Source organism: Psammomys obesus, unplaced genomic scaffold (genome assembly GCF_907164565.1).
Source record: "Psammomys obesus unplaced genomic scaffold, mPsaObe1.curated_primary_1811, whole genome shotgun sequence".
Taxonomy (NCBI): domain Eukaryota; kingdom Metazoa; phylum Chordata; class Mammalia; order Rodentia; family Muridae; genus Psammomys; species Psammomys obesus.
In genome coordinates this window covers 2,398,990-2,416,590 of record NW_026596039.1, presented here as the reverse complement: position 1 = coordinate 2,416,590, position 17,601 = coordinate 2,398,990, and the positions used below count along the sequence as shown (strand labels likewise).

Here is a 17,601-nt window from a genome sequence, read left to right as displayed (position 1 = left end):
CATTGTAAATGTACTAAGCACAAGGATCGTTTTTTTATTCACCTGTGTTAACGTGGATGTTTAACATTGTACCAGGTGGCCAATAAATACTTCTGGAATGATAGTACCACATACAGAGTCACATCACCTTGGTTGTCAGGTACTTGATCTCCTGTTTCTCACAGGCCAAGGACCCTTTCTGAATTCAGGTCAAGGATCTTGTCTGTTGTCTCCTACATACTGGGCATGTAAGGTTCCTTTGACTCCCACCCCCAAATGTAACTAGTTAACTGTAATTCTATTAATACTGCTGGTAGGATCAGGTTAAGGGCACACAACAGAGTTTGAAAGGTAAGCTGCTCTACAAAATGCATAGAAACTGGCTTTATTTACTTAGCAGCATGCCCAAATCTCCAGGACAATGGCTGATGTTTTAATAGGTTTAGCAATGCAGAAAGGCTAGAAATGACTCTGCCAAGGCAGAGCTATGGTTACAGAGATTTCTTCTTGTATAAAAGACTGGCATGGAGGCCAAGCACAGAAGAGGTCAATGACCTCTTATTATTCTGGGTGTTTTTGCTTGTTTGTTGTTTTTGTTTTTAAGAAACCACTCAAATCATAGCTAAGACTATTGGAAAAGTCCAGGCAAGATACCTTGAGAACCTGGGATAGGACAGGAAGGGAAGAATGGGATAGAGCCTTAGAGAAACAGAATGCATAGAATGCGGTGGGTGGCACAGAAGGGATACCACTTCTGAGCAATGATGGTGCCTTTGGAGAAGGGCAAGGAATGGGCAGAGGTCTGGGAGAAAGATGGCTAGATGTTTGGGAGCTGAGGCTCTCAGGGGACATTTATCTGGAAGAAATATTTACTTGGCATAGTATTGTTAGGCCAGATTAGCAAGTGTGAATCCGGTGGCAGAGGAGACTTGCCAATGACAAGCTGAAGTCAAAGAAGCAGTAGTGGCCACAGTGGTGAAGGTCACATTTGGAAAAGAACTAAATTCTAGTTTGGGAAACCTGAGAAGATCCAAGGGAGCAGACAGGTGACTCAGTAGGCAAAGGTGCTTACCACCAAGCTTAAAGATTTCAGCTTGGTCCCTGGGACCCACATGGTGGAAAAAGAGAACTAACTCTGGAAAGCTGTTCTCTAATCCTTACATGTGTGCTATGGCATGTGCACACACATGTAGTAGCGGTCATGTGTGGAAGTCAGAGTACGACTCACGGGGGCGAGGGAGTGCAGTCCTCTCCTTCTAGCGTGTGGGCCCTACGCTAGCTTGGTAGAAAGAACTGCGCTATCTCACTCTACTCGTGTTGCTTTGTGTATTGTGTCTTATACCTTCTGATTTGCTTGTTTGGTTTGCCTGCTCTTGACTTGAATTATCCTCCATTTACGCTCCTAAGCCTAGACACTCTAGAATTAGACTGAATGAAAATGGCCTTTATTTCAGGAAGGTGGGAAAGGTCGTTTTGTGTTTGTGAAGGTCAGATGGTCTTTTTTTTTTTTTTTTTTTTTTTACTTGGGGATGAGTGGGTAGGAAGATTGCTCTTGAATACTTGGTCACAGGCTGGAACTGTCTCAAGGAAAAGGAGGCTTCCCTTGGATAGGTGAGCATCCTCCCATCCCCAAGCTCTCCCAGAGGACTGGGGTGTCCTTGGCTTGGACAGCCTTGGCTCAGCCTCTAGAGTTGAAGAAAAGAAATATAGCTTTTGCTCCCTAAGGTTTATAGTGTGGTTTAAAAGTCAGAGGAAAAAAAGGATGTTGTTACACGGAGGGAGAAGCTGGACAACCTCTTCCGAGAGAGAGCTTTTGGGCTTCTTCAAGTCATTGGCAGGCAAGATTTTAAGTCAACTCATACATTTTCAGATGGAACAAAATCTTGTGCCTTCTGGCTATATTAGTGTTTCTCTAGGAGGGTTCCATACTGGTCCGTGCTCCACTTCCTCCCCTCCACAATGATGGTGGATGGGCCTGTGAACTCTCCTCTTTACTGAGTTTGGCCAGGTGTTACGGCGTAATCATTGCAAATGTCTCCAGCGGAGCATCTGAGGTTACAGCTAGATCTTCATGCAAATGTCCGTGTCCTCCATCCTGCCCTCTGCTTCCTGAGGCAAGACCAGCATGTAGTTTGCCCAAGACACTTTCCTGGGTTAGCCAGTCTGGCCACTGAGCAGGTAGGCAGGGCCCTGCCCCCTCTTGTCACCTTGCTGGGTGGCTTTGTAATCTCGCAGGCTTTTCCTTCCCATTTCCCCTGCTGCTTTCTGAGTATTCTTTCCTTTTGCCCATTTGTTTTCTTCCTCTGTTCTCTCAAAACCTAACAGAACGAATTCACTTTTTCCTCTCCTTTATTTTCTTCACCTCTTCTACTCTTTTGAAAACACAAGCTAAGTTTCAGTTCTTACTGTACTAACAGATCCGCATGCCTAGGTGTAATTGGATTTGGTGCTGTACAAAGTGCAAGGAGCTTTTTAGAGATGAATTTGGGTGGGGGAGGGGATGAGAATAAGTCTCTGCTCCCAGTGGTACAGCAGTGTCACTTACTAGGGTGGTATGAGTGGGTTACGTCTGAAGCGAATCCTGAGTCTTGCCTTTGATGACTACTTCTCTCTGCCAGGCATTTGTCTTCATTTTTAAACCCTAGGATAGTGGCACTTGGCATTACTAGCTTGGCTGAATGTCTTAAGACACATGGTGTGTGGACCAGTGAGACAGCTCAGTAGACAAAAGAGCTTACTCCCAGGACTCACATTGTGGAAGGAGGGAACAGACTCTGGCAAGTTGCTTTCTGACTTCCACAGGCACGCCCATGGCGAATGCATGCCCCCACACACATGTGAAAAATAACATAACGTGATATATTTTAGAAGATGTTTCCATGAAATAACATATGTGAATGCTTTGAAAAGTGGGATTATCATTACGAACAAAAGTGTTGAAACGCAATGTAGTATATGTGTGAAATGAACTGGTGGCATTGACTGATCGCCAAATGATTCTTTCAAGGTCTAAATTATTTGCCCTAATAACTTTCTACATATAGTAAAAGCTCAAACAGGATTGGATGGGTAGATTCTTGGATGGGTGGGTGAATCTTTAAATACTTAACTGCTTGCTCCTATTTCCCTTTTTTTACACTGGCACTACTGCTCCCTGCTGGCCAGCAGCAGCATTACAGTGCAGCAAGTCCCTAGCTGGGTTTTCTTCTTACTCAGCCTGTTGCCTTGGGCTCCCTGAGCTGGCTCCTTTGCATGGGTCTCTGGCCTGCCATCACTGACAGCCTTCCTTCCTTCCTCCTCCCTCTCCACCTCATTCCCCCTCTCCATCTGCCCCTGCAGCACTGCCAGTAACTCCAACCGCAGCACGCCGGCCTGCTCCCCCATCCTCCGGAAGCGGTCCCGCTCGCCAACGCCACAGAACCAGGACGGAGACACCATGGTGGAGAAGGGCTCAGACCACTCCTCGGACAAGTCCCCCTCCACCCCGGAGCAGGGTGTGCAGCGCAGTTGCTCCTCACAGTCTGGTCGGAGTGGTGGGAAAAATTCCAAGGTGAGCAGAGCATGCTGGAGACCCCCACAGCCCTCCTTAGCTAGCTGGAGAAAGGAACTGGGTTATTCATTGGACTGAAAAGCTCCGCGTCTCTGTGGTGTGGTCAGGTCAGGTCAGGGCTGGCAGGGGAGACCCTAGTTGAATAGATTTCCGTCTAAGCAGTCAGGTAGGGTCCCGAGTCACACGCCCCTTCTCCACCCCACTCCCCATCCCTTTGTAGGATCCAGGAGCTTCATGGCCTTTGAGATATGGAGGGAACTCTGGGGGATCAGGAGGGGTCATATTTTTAATCCTTCGTTAAATTTGGCCCCTTGTACTGGTAAAGGAACATTATTTGGGACAACTGTATAGCCAGGAAGAGAGGCTTCAGGGAACCTTCCGGAGGGCTATTTTTAACCTCCTCCTTGGCCATCACTCTGCTTTACCTTTGTACCAACCCATTTCCTACTCATCTCGCAGAGAGGCTAGTCACAGGGCTTTCCCACCCCTCTCAAGCCCTCACTGCACCTGTGCACCTGGGCACCCAGGCTCCTGGTCCAGGGATTAGCACAGAGGCCTCACATGGTTATGGTTCCCAAGAGTTCTCCTCCCATCCGCAGGCCCCTGGCAATCAAGAGCCATCTCTACTCAGTTGCTCCCAAACCACCAGACTTATAGGGCTTGAGAAAGGGGATCCCCCCACCCACCCCAGGGGGGCTTGGGAGCTGGTTTCCCACTTTAATTTGTCTTTTGATTTCTTGTTCTTCCTCTTCTCCCCACTGTTTCCCAAACACCTTCTTTGCATGCATGGTCTTAGTCTCACAAGCGCCTCTCAAAAGTAAGCCATCTTTTGTCTCTGTCTTTTAATCTCCCCCCTCTAGTAATGGATTGTCTGTGGTGCTCAGCATCCCTCCCTAAACCCCTGCCAGTTCTGCCCATATGCCCTGCTTGGTCCCTTTCCCAGAAGGGCCGACCCCACTGTTCCCCACCACCCCCATCCCTTGGCAGGCTGGCTTGGAAGTCACTGAGGGACCACTCCCACCGCCCGATGTCAGAGAACAGACTCTGCTCCCTACCCCCGCACCGCGGCCCCATCCCCCCACCCCATGTCTGCCTGCTTCTCAGACCCACCAGTAGTGGGAATGTGTTTCCCTCCTTGTGTGGCACTTTCTAAAAGCAGAGTCCTGCAGCGGGCACTTCCACTCCGGTGGGTGTGGGGCCTCCACTCAGTCACACCGTTGTTAACTGTGGCCCCTGGATGGGGAAACTTTGGCTGCCCTGGCAGAAGTGATGAGAGCCCGGCAGGAGAAACCTCCGCTCGCTTGGGGAGGTCTGCCTCATTTGTCTTTCCCTCCACCCCACCCCTGAGAGCTACTTTGCCAGGGTGCCCTTTACTACTTGCTTGTACCACACTGGTACTCATTTGTGGTATGCTTAGAACTCTGGGTTTTGATCAAAGAGGGTGAAGTGCCAGCACCTGGAGGCTGAAGGTGACAATAACCACCAGGCTCAGGATAGAGGATGGCAGCCAGGGCCCTGGGATCTCTGAGGTCTGAGGGGAAGTGGGAGTGAATAAGTGGTCAACAATTGGTACTAAGGTAGTAGGGCCCAGGAAATCAATTGTGGGGAAGGAGTGTGGGTTGGAAGCACTGAGAGACAACTTCCAACAGTGTCTGTGGATGTCCTCAGAGAGGAAGGCTGAGCACTGTTCATTCCTGACGGGAGAACACGGAGCCCCGCTGCCTAGCCTGGCTACTGTGCCCTTCAGATGCAAAGCGCGTCATGTAGCTCTCAGGATTTTAAGTGGCTGTCACCATTGGGGGACAGCCCAGAGCAAGGAAGCCAGCGGGAGTGCTCTGTGGGTGGAGGAGGCTAGGCAGGTTCAGGCATGCCTGTTATCTGGGGACGGGAGTTGTATAAGACCTTTTGTCACTGTGCCAGAGTGCTCACCCCTCTGCCTTAGTTGAAATGTGTGCTACCAGATGGCTCGAGGCTCATCTGGGAGAGGAAGGATCCGGCTGGATGCGGGCATCCAGCGGGTTATTCCTTCTCTCCACATCTGCTCCGAGTCTTTAGTCTTCCCAGTCCTGAGGTGAGGTGTGCAGCTCTTTCCTCCAAGCCTAGCAAGGTATTCGTTCAGGGAGCAATGCTTACTAACAGCTTATGTGAGAAGGACCACATTGCACAAGTGCCCTGGGAAGCAACCGTGGTCAGCTGCAGCATGCATATGCAAAATACACCGACTGTAGAAGATGACCACCAAAGCTGCCATGGGAAGAGGGGTCAATGCAGGTCCAGCTCTTAGACTGCAAGACACTCAGGGGTAAGGCCAAAGCTTTTAAAGCTGCTTCCCCAGGGAGCATCCTTTCAGAGTGGCCAGATATAGCTATACAAAGGATTTGTTAGCTAGAGCTGTCCTTGCTGCATTCATAGCTGGGCCACCCCTGACCACCTCCTGCTAAGAGGCCACCTTGTCTGTTCTTCAAACAGGCAGCAAGATGTCTCCTCTTCACAATGTCTCTCTCTACCTTTCTGGCCTCCATTTCTTCATTTGTTAGATAGAGGATTAGGACAGGAAATCATGAAGGCTTTACCTTTCCCATCATATTCTCGGTGGTTGAAGTCGATTCTTGCTTCTGCTCAGAGCAGGGAGCTACAGGACCTCTGGACTGACTTTCACTCCCAGAAACCCCTGGGTTTGGGTCACAGTCCAGCTATACTTAGGCCTGTGACCACTAGAGGGAGCCAGGACATGCTTTCTTGCTCCTACCAGCTCTAGAGCGGCACTCTCTGCCCTTTGTAGGCCTGCTGAGTAGACATGGCCACCCAGTCCTTGGCATCTGCCTTGCTGCTTAGCTCTCCGTTGGTGCTTGGCAATGCCCGGTGCTGTGACACTGGTGCTCCTGTGACCTTTCACCTTTTTGTTTGTTAGTTGGTTTGTTTGAATTCTAATTTTTGTGGTTTTCTTTTCAGTATGACAGACTTAATCTGATCAAAGTAAGACGTTGTTTTTTGCCCTCCTCCAATTTGTGCTTAACGTAGAGCTCCTGGCCCCATTCTCTGCTCACCTCCAACCTCAGCTCGCCTTCCAGACTCCTGGAGCCTTTGTTCTGGGGGATCCTTTTAGTTAGACACGGAGGCAGGAAACTGCTATAAGGTAGTTTGGGTATGTTTCTGGGAGACTTGCGTTCCATGTAGCCCTTGCTTGTCTGATTCCTTGTAGAAAAAGCCAAAGAAACGCAAAACAAGTTCTCCATGTCCTCCACCTTCAGTTCTAGTCCTGCCTCCCTGAGCTCTGCCTTTGTTCTTAGAACCTGGCCTCCCTAGTTCTGTCCCTTCTTGCCCTCTAGCCTTCCTTCAGGCCAGGGATGTGGAGTCTTGAGGATGTGATTCTTCTCCGAGAGGCAGGTCAGAGGTTAGGAAGGCCTTCCTGCTGGGTAGTCTTGAGGGCTAATGTGGATCTCACTGGAGATGTGAGCGTGTGTCCCTTAGGCATCCTTGGCGCTGTCAGAGGAGGAACTGTGTAGGGCAGACCCTCCAAAGTCCTTACTCTAGAGGGTGCGTTTCTCATTTATTTTAATTCTTAGATATCCTTTCTTATACTCTTGCTTTTTTTTTGTTTGTTTGTTTGCGTGCTTTTGTTTTTCCAGACAGGGTTTCTCTGTGTGGCCTTGGCCTGTCCCTGGACTCAATTTGTAGGCTGGCCTCCAACCCACAGAGACCCACCTGCCTCTGCCTCCCAGAGTGCTGGGATTACAGGCGTGTGCCATTGAACTCAGCTCTACCCTCACCTTTTAAGATAACAAATGTAGACATAAAAGCATCACAGGGCTATTAGAGATGGGACAGAGCTTCTAACTGAAGCTCTTGGGACCCTGAAGCTGTTTGTTTCAAGTAGCTTCTTAAGGGACTAGCATCGTGATGCCAGTGCATAGGAAGGGAGGGTCTGCTTCTGGGTGTGTGAGGCAGGAGAGCAGGTACCATGTCTGAGGATCACAAACCCTTTCCTCCTAGGGTTGGATACAAAAGTTCCAAAAAATAAAGGTCTTGGGTGAAGTTGAGAGAGATTCCTCAGCTATGAAGCATGTGACTAGCCTGGGACAGGGTTAAAGCAGCACACAAAAACTGTGGATACCATCTCCATAACCCAGTTCCTTGAAGTCCTACAGTCAGTTGTCACTGTAAACACCCAAAAAGATCTATAGAAATGACAGTCCAGTTAGGTATAACTTTCTTGCTCCACCCACCCTCTTCCAGGGTCACATAACCTTAGCTGAACTCCTTAGATGGGGATGTTCAGGTCCAGAATTCTCTCCTACAAGGTGGCAGTTCCCACTCTGAGATGAAATAGCCTTAGGTATGTGGGCTTGCCCTTCAACTTCTGGATTGGATATATATATATATATATATATATATATATGCTTTCTAGATGAGTCCACAGTGACAGCGTTTTGAGGAATGAGCACAGAGAGTTCCTAGCAGAGGGGACCCAAGTGACTGCCTTGCTACCTGATGCTCTGGCAGCAGGCTGGCTAGTGAAATGTGTGTGAGGGAAATGCATATCCATGCCCCTGCCCCTTCCACTACCTATCTCTGGACACTCTGATGACTGTGTCAGAACAGAGGGTCAAGGTGTCGGGCCAACTTCTGGCCAAAAGAAAAAACTTGGTGAGGTGAGGGAGATCACATGACCATCAGGTCATCATTGTGGTCATTTACAGAATCCTGGCTCATAGTCACCTCCACCCTGACACACACACACACACACACACACACACACACACACAGACACACACACACACACACCTTACCAGCTGACACAATGGCTACCCAATTCTGCATTTATGAGTTGACCCTTTAACACAAGCTCTAGGTTGCTGACTATGTATAGGCTCCATACCTCTGGTATCTCATTGAGGCTTTGACCTGTTGGTAAAGTTTGACAGACTGCTCATATATAGAGGTTGTAAACAGACAGGATGCAATCTAGCTTTTCCCCTTCTTTTATTAGAAAGTTTCAGACCCTGTGGGGAGATCAGAATGAGAATTCCTCCCCTATAGAGCTGGCACAGAAGGTGGTCTTATGAATACCGAGTTATATATAACACCATGGGTCGGAAGAAGCCTTTAGAAATGACACGATTCAGCTCTGTTCCCCTGTTAGCTGTTAGGAGGTCAGGCAGTTGTGAGAGAAGAAAATTTACTCACCTGCTAGCTGAGATCACAGTGTGACTTTAGATAGTCTGATCTTCTACTTCCATCAAAATATGTACCCTGCCTTTGCCAGGGGAGCTGACCTGGAGCAGGAGGCTGCGTTGGCCTTCATCGATACTTTGCTTCTAGTCAAAACCCACTTGGGGACTAGGCTTTGGATGCCTAGCGCACTTCCCACAACCCCATCAGCAGGTCCTGGCGATGGGGCTCTGACTCCCTTCTGGTTGAACGCTAGCTGGTGTTGCCACTGCCTGCATCTCCAACCGCCCCAGCTATGGTGGGGCTTCCAGCATGGACTGCTCCCGGGCCTCCTTTCTGGAGCTGTCTTGTGAAAGGAGGACCCTTCTGAGCATCGACATGGGAAGCATTCAGCTGCATTTGGGTTCCTTCCCCCTGCCCACCCTCTGCTGTCTGTGTTACCTTCACCCCAGGGGGGGAAGGAATGCTCTGGCCACTTCCAACCACTCTTCCCCAACTAATTTTATTCTCTCTTTTATTTTGTCTTTTCAGAAAAGCCAGAGTTGGTACAACGTAAGTATTTCCGTTTCCTTTCTTGTTGGGTAATATTAAAATGGATGTGTTGGGGGGGGGGGGAGTGTCAAGTACAGTTTGGGTCCTCTGAGTTTTTGCCTCTGTCAGCCTCTTCTCGCTCCAGCACAGATACGGCAGTTCTCCTCTAAGGCAGGATGGAGAAGTCCTGGGGAGGAGGATTTGATTTGGGGATTGGAAGAAATGTTGCATCTCATCTCTTTCCTCATCTAGTGTCCTATATGAGGTCAGGTTGCAGCCAGAGAGGAGTGACTGTTTCAAGGCCAGGCACAATTCTGAGGCCAGGGGAGCCACAGGGTGTACTTAGGGCTAAAGGTGGCATCACTAACCAAGACATCTTGGGGGAGCTGGAGCGGAGAGACTGTGCTGTGTGGTGGAATGTGTCACAGACATCCAGTGTCCTCCAGAGCATGCTCCTATCAAAGGCTTGGCCGCCTTCTTGTCTGAAAGCCCCAAGTCTTTCTTAGGTCACCTTTAGCGGCCATTCATCCAGCTCTGGACCCTGAAAATGCTTGTGTAGTAAGCAGTGGGTGAAAAGGCTCTATTCTCCTTGTCTACGTCGCGAGGCCTTGACCTCTTCCCTGGAAGAACAGCTGGCTAAAATCCTTCAGCCTGGCCTGGCCACATGTTCTGCACCTTCAGGGGGACTGCTCAGTCGAAGAGCTGATGTACACTGTGGCCTGCCTTCATACCCTTGTGTCTCCTGCTAAATGCCTGTCTGTGTTGAGAATAACACTCATCCACCCCTCCCCATCCTCCCTCTCCCCCTCTTGTGCCTAGTTCTGCTCCAGTGGGAGCTGGGGCTTGGAGAAGCTATCAGGATGGTGGAATGACAGGGTTGGAGAAAGCAGAGGAGTGGCTCAAGGCTAGGCTTGTTTGTCTGTCTGTCTTTCTTTCTCTTTCCCTCTTTCAATTTTTTGAGACAAGGTTTCTCTGTGTAGCCTTGCCTGTAATGGACTCCCTTTGTAGACCAGGCTGATCTTGAACTCCCAGCAATCCACCTGCCTCTGTCTCCCTGAGTTCTGGGATTAAAAGCGTGTGCTATCACACCCAGCTGAAACTTGTATTTAATGTGGGGCTGTGGGTCCAAATCATCCCTCTGGGCCGTGTGTGTTCCAATATGGTATTAAGTAGATCCTTCAAGTTAGACACATGTCAGCTAACACTCTGGCTTCCCACAAGCAGCTCTGTGCCTACCCATTCCAGGTGCTTTTTGTCTGTCTATTACCCACAGCCCTACTGACCACACCCCAAGTGGCCTGTGTTGACATGAGGACATTGAGGATTGAGGTGACAGTGGGTGGGAGAGAAGCTGAACTCTGCCTCCTCTTGCCTGTTCCTTCTCCTTGACTCAGACTAAGATTCTTCTGGCCTCAGGCTGATGGCAGCTCAGATCTTGGAGGGAGGAGCTTTCTGTCTCCATGGGAGCTGTCCCGCCCCAACTGTTGCAAACACCCCAGGGTCCTCCAACCTCCTTTTAAGTCACATTGCACGAATTAGTGTCACTCAAGGGAAACAGAGAACACATGGCCACAGTGCTTTTGGGCAATTAAAGCATAAAAATTTGAGCATGCAAATCTTGTCTTTGTGGTGACTATTGCTCTTATTGTCCTCCCTTTCTCTTCTTGAAAGGCTTTCAGTAGGCCTGCTTCTGTTTGCCTTGCTTTCCCATTCCTTGTACTGTTCTCTGCTCCTTGCTCTCTGCCCCTCACCCACCTTTCTTTTCTTCCCCGTTCATGCTCTTCCCTGTTCTCTGGTTTCCAGTCACCAGGCTGGCTTTCTCCTTCTTCCTGATTGCTACATGGTTTAAGACTCCCCGCCCCTCCACCTCTTTCATCTCGCTCAGCCTGAGTCAGAAACTGAGTACTCCAACATCTGATTACTCAGTATGATGGTGGGTATGGCCTCCTGGCTGGGGGATTGGGGGGTGGGGAGGCATCTGTCTGCTGTTGAACTTAACAGACCTTTATAAGTCCTCCAGGATGACCACCAATACATCCCTTTCTGCCTGCTCTGGCTGCTGCCTGCCCTCTTACTGGTCCCGCTATATGTGCACAGTAGAGTCTAGACCCAACGTTGGTGCAGGAAGCAAAAAGGAGTGAAAGTGGAGGAGGAAATAGAAATGGCAGGTGGACAGAGGGGAAACCAGAAACAGTTTCCAGTTGCCATAGCTGCAGGTGCTAAGAGGTGTGCATGGGAGTTGTATAGTCAATAGCCGCTGGTTTCACTTCTTCCTGTATATCTCACACAAGGGTTAGCTCCTGTAGAAGTTGATCAGTAACTGCTGTAGTGGAAAGGCAATGTGGCTATAGTACCCAAGCAGGCTAGTTGAATGGGATCCTCCTACCTTTTCTGTTGAGAGAGATGTCCTCATTCAATTTTCCAGAGCCTGATATCAGTGTTGTTATCCAGTTGCTGTCAGTTTGACACCACAGAAATTTCTCTTGGGTTCCCTCTGACTCTGCCAGTGCATTTACTCTAGACATCAGCCCCATTGCGTTGGCTGGAACTGAAATCTATGACTTGGTTCTCCAAGAGCCACCCGTTGGGTAGGGTTTTGTAGCACCTGCTGGACTCTGGCTGTCTAAGTACCTTTTCTGAGTGCTGTGTCTATGTCTTATAAACTTGTACTCAGGTATACCATCAGGGAAACCTCAATTGATCCTTCCCTCAGCACTACCCCCCTCGAAGTCCATACAACGTCCTTTGGGAAGCTTTCTATCTACCCTTGTTGTTTTGACCTGCTTTTTGCTTCAACCTGCCTTTCATCTCCATTGCTCTCTGCTGACTGGCTGGAATCTGAACTTCACAGAGGATCCTGGTGTCCCGTTCCTACAGCTGTGGACAACCCTCTTTCTGATCTCTTCCCCCCTGCCAGAGTCAGCTCATTAGCTATGATGCCTTAGGTTCTATAGTTGGCACTAGGAGACCTTTAGATAGATGCAAACTTTATAATCCCTTACACTGGGGGCAGGCTAGAATCAGGGCTCTGTAGAGTGCTGACGACTATAGGAATACTCAAGACTTGTTGAAGGGGTCTGGATGTAATTTAACAGGAAGCTAGCTTCAACCATCACCACCGGTCTGTAGGAGAAAAGCAACTCACTGTCTGATGACTAGCTAAGGGGAAATTGTCTGCGAAATAAAAGATGAACCTGACCTGAGCAGTGAGTCATGAGAAGGGAAGTGGCCCCACTGACACAGGGAAAGCCTGTTGAGGGTGAGCATCAGTGTCAGGGTGGAGTATGAAGACTCTGTCTTGTGCAGCTGCCCTGGGGCCCTTCTTGCCCTTCACCCCCATAGCTGACCAGCTCATTTTATTCAGCAGGGCCTCTAGGCTGGGAATACAAAGGTACAGCTGCAGTGATCAGGAGGTTAAGGGGTCAGGGGACAGGGCTTTGGATCTGTAGGCAGAGATAAAGATGGTCAGATTAAAGCTTGAAGGATGCCATCTACCTTTTAAATGTGACCCTTCATGGTCCCAGCAGGCATAGGTCTTACTGAGCTCCAGGTGGGCAGATAGACCCTTCTGATTTATGCCTCATTCTGGGTTTGTTAGTGTTTCCTTAACGACTTAGGGACAGAGCCTAGAATAGGGCAGCTGGGAGAGACAGCACTCACATTGTCTGACATTGTCCGCCGTTAGGAAGGCTGGCTTTAAGGAAGACAAGGAGGATTGGTGCCAATCCAGGGCGAGTCCACCTGGCATCAGTTTGAGAACAGTAAGACAAAGCTTTGTGGGAGTAGAATGGCAGGTGTTGAGGCAGAAGAGATTACACCCCCAGTACCTGGTATTTCCTCCAAGGACTGTCTCTTCCTCTATGTCTGTCTGTCTCCCAACTATGGTTTTTATCCGTAACTTTGAGGAATCTTCCTGACTGCTATCTCATGGCAGTCAACCCCAAATTTCACTCTTGTGGTGGTATAACCTCTCCAGATGAGACCTTGAGACTCCTGCCCCCTATCGTACCCTTTCCCCACTAGTCTGCATTGCACCCATGTCCACCTCATGTTTAGTTGCTTTCCCTCATCTCCCCGTCCCACCCTCATCTGGCTTCTGCCTACCGGATTTGGCTGGAGCACCAGGATTTCCTTTGTGGATTTTAACTGGTTTCTTCTTAGGTGAGGTCGATGCTGAACCAGAATCCATTTTCCCCACCCTGGGTTCTTTCACCTCCTCCTTCCTGCTGAACCTGGAAAGGGTACCAGTTGGTCCCAGCGCCCAGTGTTTGCTATAGAGTTAATGTTTAACAGAGAGCCAATTCTGGCTCCTGGGGTTCTGGCCCTGCCCTGCCCTAACTTGCCCTTGGTGAGGGGGTGGAGGAGACAGAGGCTAATGCAGACTGAGACTCATCTCATATGGCATTATCTAGCTGGGTATAGACTGTCCCTGTCTTGTCCAGATAGTCACCATCCCAACTGTCCTGTGCCTATGGCCTGGATATCCATGTTTCCAGGGAATTCCTGTTAAGTATCTGGAGCCTCCTGGGACTATCTATACTGCCTATATCTTGGGTGTGGCATGGACCTGAAAAGAGGTATTATTGTGATTGCCCTGGAAACAGAATTATTGCATCCATCCATCACAAAATTTGAGGACTGCTGACACACTCAACAAAGAGGACTTGATCTTATGATAGAGTCAGGGCCAGAACTAGGCTCCAAGAAGCCAGCCTTTCAAAAGTAGGGAGATGTATGTGCATGTGTGTGTGCGTGTGTGCGTGTGTGTGTGTGTGTGTGTGTGTGTGTGCTGTGTGTGTGTGTGTGTGCTGTGAGCATGTGTGTGTGCGTGTGTACGTATGTGTGTGTGCTGTGTGCATGTGTGTGTGTGTGTGTGATGTGCGTGTGTGTGTGGTGTGTGTTGTATGTGTATGTGCTCTTGGGTATGTATGTGTGATATGATGGTATAGGAAGATAGGGAATACATGTGGTAAATAATTTTTACACAACATAATGAAATACTAAGTGCCAGGGAAGATTAAACTGAAGGATGGATTGCTCTTAGGGCAGATGGCATCCAATGGAGTGGGGTCTATTTTGGGAAGGATGAAGGCAGGTGTCCTTCAAGATGGGAAAGGTGTTAGAAGACACCTTGATCAAAGATTCTTTCCCCTCTATTCACCCCAGCAATGGCTGTCATGTTCATGGTTATTGGGGTCTCTGAGCCTGAGACCCAAGAATCTACATTATGCGAAAGCTTAAGCCTAGGAAATTACTATGTCTTATAAGACAAAGCACCATTACCCATGATGCACCACCCTAAGACCTTCCTCATAGAGTAGGAGGTCTAGGTAAAACAAGGGAGCTACCTCAATTCTTTCAAGGATCTTGGAGTCCACGCCCTTCCAGTCCCAATGCTGTGCATCCTTTCTCTATCTCTCTGCCTACACCACTGTTTCTCAAACTTCTTAATGCTGTGGCCCTTTAATACAGTTCCCCGAGTTGTGGTGACCCCCAACCATAAAATTATTTTTGTTGCTGTTTCATACATAGCTAGAAATTTGCCACTGTTATGATATGTAACGTACATATCTGATATGCAAGTTATCTGATACATGACCCCTTTGAAAGGGTCATTTGGCTTCCAAAGGGGTCATGACCCACAGGTTAGAACCACTGGTCTAAGGCCCTTTTCTGCCTTGATGGTTGGGTGGCTTTCTCTTTCTCTTGTGTCCTTCCTTCTAACCAGGGCCCAGAAGGTCTGCTCTTGCTATTTTGTCCTCAAGTTCTGATCAGCTGCTTGCAAATATACTTGGCTTTGGTCCTGTATGTCCTTACATGGAAGCTAGGACACAGTCCTTGGGAAAAGCACCTTAGACAGACCCCATCTTCTTCAAGCCCACCTGTCCACCTTCTCTGTGACCAGCACATTGCAGATTCCCATGTTTGCTGCTGTTGGCATCAGAGAAGTTGCCGAATACATGGGTTCCTTCGAGGAGAGCTGTCCCTTAAGAAATCCCATGTCTATTCAGTCTTAGGTTTCATATTTCACCAGAGCTATGATGTCCTTGGCACCTCCCCTTCTCTTCGTCCACTGAGAGCCCTGGCCAGCAACTTTCCATTTCAGGAAACATCTGCTGGTGAGGCCAGGCTAGGCCCGGGGTTACTGCAGGACATTGGCCAGGCCCATCACCCAGATCCTGTAACTTGAAGCATGTGCGGGGCTCTGGCCTTGCCCGCCCACCAGCCCTGCCTCCCTCCCTCAGTCCCCAGTGACTCTTAACAAAGAAGTCATTTGCTGGCCAGCTGAAAGGAGCACGGTCTGGAGGAAAAAGGGGTGTGTGCAGGGGTGGGGATGAGAGCAGGCCCTGTGTTGGAGCGAAGTGGTGGCCCGCTCTGCTTGGGTGAGAGATATGAGTCACAGCACGGCCCAGGCCTAGCTGGTGGATAGAAAGTACATTGACTGAACAGGCTAATCTTTGAAGGCAGATCTGGACTGTTATGGGCCTCTCTGGAGCTTCCGAACCACTTGTGAGTCACTCTGAGTGTGAGTAACCAGTGGGAATAGACCTCTGGACCCAGCTGTGGGTCACGGTGCTCTGCAGAGTTCGCCTGTTCACGTGGGGCCGCAGTTCCGCAACTCTCAGCCTGTGTTGTGTACCTGCTGTATCTGTGTCTTCTGGTTTTTCCCGGACTCTTGAGTGACTGCACCAGCCAGGGGGTATTGCCTGGCCACACCCCCTCTGGACTCCCCCGAGACTGAAGACAAGGGAAGTATGAAGCAGCTGTGGTAGACTGGCCAGCCAGCTTGCTCCTCTGAGAACCATGCCTCTTACATCTTTTTGTTTGTGAGAGCTTGAACTGGGAGCACAGCTCTGAGAGAGGAAAGGGTATCAGCCAGGTTTATATAGACCCTCTGTTCAGAGATCATCAGCAAGACTCACTGTTTTCATTCTGAGGGAACCCGAGAATCAGCCTAAGGACCTGAGGTCCCTGGCCTGGGACATTTGTTGGGGGTGATGGAATCTCTGACAGAATCTGGGGTCCTTTGGAGCCTCCTTCTGGAACTGGACAGCCAGTCTCTGCTGTGGTACTTGAAGAGGCTTGCTGATGCACCTGTTGGTGCAGAATGCTACTGCTGGCACGGATCTGAGACAATCCCGGCTGTGAGTGTGTGACCCAAATTCTCTGTGTTCCTGTCACTGTTCTATGCACTCTCTCATGCCCCTCTTGGCCCTGCTGAGAGCCTCAGATTTGACAACACTTGAGCCAGAATTCTTTGAGCGTTTTATACAGGTGAGCCATGCTTCACCTTTGGAAGAGAGTGTTTGAAGAGTACACAGTGAGCGTAGAGGGCTAGGTTCCTTAGCATCGAAAGAGACGTGAGATTGTAAACCTAGCCTAGCATGCCCGTCTTAATGTGTCTTTGTGCTTTTAGTACAAAGAGAGGCTGGCCTACCATCTACAGCAGCAGACGGTTAGAGTAAGGGCAGGTAGGTAGAAATGTGAGACTTCCCGTTTCTCCCCACTGCTTTAAGCACACAATATCAACTCCTGCTCTCTTTTGGGAGATCGTACCTAGACTTCTATGCCTCCATCTCAGTGGGTCCTGGAATTCTTATTGAATATGATAGAAGCCCAGGGAAGGGGGCGCTACGGATGAGAATTGGAACTTGGTATCATGTAACTGTACGCCCGGTACCCGGTTTCCCCTGAAGAGAATTGGGGGCCACTCGGTAGGCTGCTCCTCATGGAGGAGCTTTGTAAAGACTCATCCAGGGACGTGAAAGGCTAGTGGGAGCCCCAAAGCAGGTGAATGTCTCCTCCCACGAGTGTGATGCTTTTGGGAAGCTCCGTTTGTTTCTTTTTCACTCCATTCCCACTGCATCTCTGCATTCCTCAGGCAAGTGGCTGAACCTCTGCCTCCCTCTGCGCAAGCATGAAGTGGGATAATAAAATCCGCCCGTGTGGTGGCGTGTGTGACGGCCTTGTGCTTGCTCTCGGGTGCTCACTCATTCTACAGCAGTCTAGAAAGTGAGTTAGAGATAATTAGAATTTGAGCAGTAAGCAAGGTTGCCAAGCAAGGGGTTCCCCAGGTGTGGATTCTGTTGTAAGAGGCTGGGGCGTGAGGTGCATCTGCATAGTATTTGGTGATTCTTAGAGGACTGTTTTATCAGGTCTTTTCTAGCTGAAGAGATCGTGGGATACATAAGCTTCCAGATGGCCTGGGAACCTGGTTCAAGCACACATAGGTGTTTTGGGAAGTTTGAAATTGTCTGATAACATGGGGCACTTTGGGGGAAGGTAACTGGGCCTCTCATATTACAAGTGTAAGTCAAAAACAAAAGCTTGAAATTCAAATTATAGTATTGATGAGAAATTCCTTTTTT

The 17,601-nt window shown here is 49.3% G+C and overlaps 1 protein-coding gene across 6 annotated transcripts in view; it reads left to right on the top strand.

Moving 5' to 3' along the window:
• Positions 1 to 17,601, top strand: part of Gramd1b (GRAM domain containing 1B) — a 134,803-nt gene that overhangs the window by 92,512 nt on the left and 24,690 nt on the right. For all 6 annotated transcript variants that reach the window (XM_055621791.1, XM_055621790.1, XM_055621796.1 and 3 more), the window contains 2 exons: positions 3,319 to 3,529; positions 9,233 to 9,253. In XM_055621791.1, the coding sequence (XP_055477766.1) occupies positions 3,319 to 3,529; positions 9,233 to 9,253 (232 nt within the window). The remainder of the gene's footprint in view (positions 1 to 3,318; positions 3,530 to 9,232; positions 9,254 to 17,601) is intronic.